Genomic DNA, 5,000 nt, shown 5'->3' with positions numbered 1-5,000 from the left:
ATGCTGTTGTCTATTCTGTTGTCTATGCTGTTGTCTATTCTGTTGTCTATGCTGGTGTCTATTCTGTTGTCTATGCTGGTGTCTATTCTGGTGTCTGTTCTGTTGCCTGTTCTGTTGCCTGTTCTGTTGTCTGTTCTGTTGTCTATTCTGGTGTCTGTTCTGTTGTCTATGCTGTTGTCTATTCCGTTGTCTGTTCCGTTGTTATTGCTGTTGTCTGTTCTGTTGTCTATTCTGGTGTCTGTTCTGTTGTCTGTTCTGTTGTCTGTTCTGTTTGTTCTGTTGTCTATTCTGGTGTCTGCTATGTTGTCTGTTCTGTTGTCTATTCTGTTTGTTTTGTTGTCTATGCTGTTGTCTGTTATGTTGTCTGTTATGTTGTCTGTTCCGTTGTCCTAGGAGTTGTACTCTGTGCAATGACAATAAAGTTTAATCTGAATCTGATTATATATGACATCACTTCCTGTGATTTCCCTATTCTTTGTCTGTCAGGTGAAGAAGGTGAACAAGTGGAGCTGTAAACTGTGTGGAGAGAAACAGTCACTGCTGAAGGTTAGAATAAATATATCTTATATATATATGTTAGTGCTGGGCAACAATTAAAATATTTAATCTCGATTAATCGCATTGTTATGGCAAAGTTCAATAATGAATTCAAAAGAAACTAATTAAAGCATAAACAGTTACAATCATTTACTTCTGTAAAAGTATCAAAGCTACTTTATAAAATGGTTAAATAATAAGTAAAGTACTGAAGTATAATCGGTACAATATATATTTAATAACGACATACATCACGATGTAGCATGCTTTCTGATATATATATATATATATATATATATATATATATATATATATATATATATATATATATATATATATATATATATATATATATATATATATATATATATATATATATATATATATTACATTACAGTCATTTAGCAGACGCTTTTATCCAAAGCGACTTACAATAGGTGTATTCAACATCAGTTTTCGAGAGAACTAGTCACCAGAAGTAATAAGTGCATGTCCTTTCCTCAAACAAGCATCTAAGAGCATAAACCAGAGCCAACGTACAGTGCAGAAACAAACGAATGCAATAAGTGCCACAAACTAATATAAAAACAATAAGTGCTATATAGATATAGATATAGATCTATATCTATATCTATATCTATCTATCTATCTGTGCTGGGCAACGATTAAAATATTGAATCGCGATTAATCGCATGGTTATGGCAAAGTTCAATAATGAATTCAAAAGTAATGTATTGCGCACTTTTATTTTAAAAGTACTGCTATATGAACAAAAGGGCAATAACATTTGGTTCACGAGATGCAGGTAGCATGTTTTATACTTAATGTGAATATAATTCATACTTTGTTGGCATCTTATTCTGAAAACCGGATGTTCGTCTGAAGAAACCGGATGTTGTCTCACGTTAATCTTTCCGCTAACTTTCAAAGTCCTTCGCTCGCTCCCGATCTGTGCCGTTTAAATGCGTTTACCGTGAATTTCAGCATATAGGTGCACTAACATGTAAGTGTCTGCTGAGTTGACCACGGAGATCATTTTTTTTTTCCCATCTTAAAAAAGGCTCAAGGACATACACACACATGTTCACACACACACACACACACACAACTGACTATAGGATGTTTGCTGGCTTTTATCCCACTGTTCTTGTCATCCTCTTGTTGTTATGTATATGTATTGTCTCTTGTCTTTAAAAAAAAAAAAAGAATTATAATAAATTTTAAAAATGCATTAACGCGCGATAAAATAATTGTCGGCGTTAATTGATGAATGCATTAACGCGTTAACTTGCCCAGCACTAATATATGTATATATAAATATCAAGCAGGTACAGACTTACCTGGGGAAGGGTGAGTATGACCAGGGATGCTACGCTGTAATTGGTCCGTCTGCGTTCTAAGGGCGGGGCTTAGTGAAGGGTCAGGGTTCAGGGGTGTCACCTGACGCTCTGTGTGCTGATTGGTCGACAGGAGTTTGGGCGGGGCTCCGGAGCCGACTGCAGACGTCATGTTCAGAAACTTAACGCCTCGAGAGGAGCGATGATGGAGGAGCAGGACACCTGGTCTCTAAGGTAACACACCTGTCCTGCAATACTCAGCACTCTTCACCCGTTTGTCCAGGTGTCCTCACCCGTTTGTCCAGTTGTCCTCACCCGTTTGTCCAGGTGTCCTCACCTGTTTAACTAGGTGTCCTCACCCGTTTGTCCAGGTGTCCTCACCTGTTTAACTAGGTGTCCTCACCCGTTTGTCCAGGTGTCCTCACCTGTTTAACTAGGTGTCCTCACCTGTTTGTCCAGTTGTCCTCACCTGTTTGTCCAGGTGTCCTCAACGGTTTGTCCAGGTGTCCTCACCTGTTACTGTCTCTTGCTTTAATATGAGCTGTAATGGTTGTTGTTAACAGGAAGCAGGTGGAGGCAGACAGAGAGGATGTACCTGAGGAACACGACCAGGTGACCACACACACACACACACTGGTCTTAAGTTAATATTAATCATATTTAGAAATATGAACTCTTTTCCTCTCTAACTGTCTCCAGATGAGGCCAACTGGATCGAGCCGCTGGAGCAAATACCTGGACACACCTGAGGAGGCGGAGCCAGAGCAGGAGGAGGAGGAGAATGTCTTGCTGGACAGGCAACAGCTCCATGGCAACAACATGACTGACAGGTGTGACACCTACCTGTTAGTCAGCAGAATGTTTCTACAATACACCTGTAGTGACGGACAGGTGTAACGTAGAGATCTGCCCAGAGACTAAACACCATAAACCTCCTCAGTGAGGAGGGATCATAATCTATAAACTCATATCTCATATTCATAAACTGCTTTATTATCATTATACAAACTTTAAAGACACAAGTTAAATATGAAATGTGTTCTAAAGAAACAAAGGTTTAAACGTTTTGATTAAGCTGATACATATTTACTCAAATGAAGATTTTTAACACTTCCTGTTTCTAAACAATCTTAAGATGAATTGTTCTTCTTTTATTTAATCTCTGACATTTAAACAGTGTTTTTATTAATTAACTATTTGTGATTACGTCATTTTATGAGCTCGACTTTAGATATTTTTCTTTTGCCTAAAAATACAATCTCAGATTTTTTCACTTCACTTTAAGTTTACATTTTAAGGCAACAAAAGAATGATTAACTTCACTAAATTCAAGAACTCATAAAATAGTCAGACGCTCAAAAGGAGAAAAGAGGAATTCAGGTATAAAAATGTTTATTTTTAGTTAAAATTATAATTATGAAGAGATAAAAAACTATTTTGTTTTTATATCAATGATTCTCAAAAGTTTAATTATGAATCCTGAAATCTGATTTTAAAAGGTCGGTGATGTTTAACAGGAAGAGGAAGAGAATAAAGGGACGAACAGATGAAGGAAGACCAGACAAGTGGACACCTGAACAGGTAACATGATGACATCACAACATTTATCAACACGATGTTTTACCTGAGTCACACTTAATGTAATATAGAATATAATAATTTATATATATTATTATAATCTCTTATCAATGCTGGTGCTGTTAGCCAACTCACAAAAGATGTTTAGTTTTAGTCATATACTGGCTCCATAAATCGTTTTATAAAAAGTCATAGTATAGCGTGTCGTAAAAAGTCAGTTTGTCTGCTGTTAAATCCTTCTGATTTCTTTCCACTGCAGACAAATTGGTCCAGTCGGATGATGAAACCTGGTAAGACCACTAGTCTGAGAAACAAGAGTCCTCCCAGTGAAAACCACACTAGAACCAAGAGTCTGAACCACACCAGTCCTCCCAGAAAGAGCATTAATCCTCCCAGTGTGAGTTCTGGTGCAGTCTCCAGATGGGCTTGTTTCCTCCGGCCTGACTTTCAGGAGGAGGGAGAGGAGCCTTCTGTCAGTGGAAGGAGTCAGTCAGTGGGCGGAGCTGTCTCCCTGTCCTGTAATGACATCATCAGTCAGGCCAGAGCCACACTTCCTGTTTCCTCCATGTTTGAGAACGGAGAGAACTTCAGCTTCGACGACTTCTAAACAAACACTGAACCATTGATTATCAGAAAAGCCTCTAATTCATTCTGTCGATTGATCAACCAGCTGTTTCAGCTTTATATGTTATGGAATATATTGATCCATCCACTGTGTTAAAAAACGAGGTAGTTCACCACTTTATTCACCACTGTTATTGTTAAGCCACAGAAAACACGTTGTGTATATTTTACTGTAAATGTATTTTATTTTAAGACCACAGATTCTGTTCATGTTTTTACTGTTCAGATTATTAATAAACAGCAACACAATGTTGACCAATAACCAGTGTGAATAGTCGTGGTATAGTACGACAGAAAGTTAAAAAGAAAGTCAGAGTATAGTGTGTCGAAAAAAGTAATAGTGCCCTGACTGAAAAGCATCTGCTAAATGACTGTAATGTAATGTAGTGTTATATTGGTCTTTGTTTGAAGAGGAACAGAACGCACCAGACTCTTTTATCAGGAAAGGTTTCCTGTATTCGGCCAATCATCATGATCCCCGTGATGCTGTGATCCACAAATACAACTCCAGACATGACGCTTCTTCTTCCCTTAGTCAATAGATACTCATGAAGAGACCGATGAGATATTGGACCTCTTTCCATCTCTTCACGTATAGATCTCTCTTTTCAGAAGTGTTCAGGGATGTTTTATGTCCTCTGGCATTGATGCTTTATTGATTTGTTCTTCTTCTACAATCAGATCCAGTTTGTAGATGGTGCTATACTTTTGTATTTCTGGATTGATAGATGCTTATTGATATCTCAGCTTCTAAGAAATCATCCAGTGAATCTCTAGACGCTTCATCCAACAATGGAAATCCATTAGCAATAGTATGTGCAGCTCCAACTGGTTTCTCTTTTCTTTTTTAAAGTTTCAGCAGACTCTGGCTTTCCACAAACTTATTTTCATTCTTGACATTACATTGCAGTCATTTAGCAGATT

At 37.6% G+C, this 5,000-nt stretch overlaps 1 protein-coding gene across 3 annotated transcripts in view; it reads left to right on the top strand.

Moving 5' to 3' along the window:
• Window positions 1–4,332, top strand: part of LOC142944602 (uncharacterized) — an 11,642-nt gene extending 7,310 nt beyond the window's left edge. Inside the window, exons 2-7 of one of the 3 annotated variants that reach the window (XM_076085698.1) lie at window positions 487–546; window positions 2,008–2,108; window positions 2,438–2,486; window positions 2,574–2,704; window positions 3,392–3,455; window positions 3,712–4,332. In XM_076085698.1, coding sequence (XP_075941813.1) covers window positions 487–546; window positions 2,008–2,108; window positions 2,438–2,486; window positions 2,574–2,704; window positions 3,392–3,455; window positions 3,712–4,059 — 753 coding nt within the window. In that variant the 3' untranslated portion in view covers window positions 4,060–4,332. Of the gene's footprint in view, window positions 1–486; window positions 547–2,007; window positions 2,109–2,437; window positions 2,487–2,573; window positions 2,705–3,373; window positions 3,456–3,711 lie in introns of all 3 variants that reach the window. The other 2 variants (XM_076085697.1, XM_076085699.1) reach the window with 2 other exon arrangements.
• Window positions 4,333–5,000: the final 668 nt, after the last annotated feature.

Source organism: Anarhichas minor, unplaced genomic scaffold (assembly GCF_050575085.1).
Source record: "Anarhichas minor isolate MPS153535 unplaced genomic scaffold, ASM5057508v1 ptg000297l, whole genome shotgun sequence".
NCBI lineage: Eukaryota > Metazoa > Chordata > Actinopteri > Perciformes > Anarhichadidae > Anarhichas > Anarhichas minor.
The sequence above is the reverse complement of the archived record's forward strand: the minus strand, read 5'-3'. Positions and strand labels throughout refer to the sequence as shown.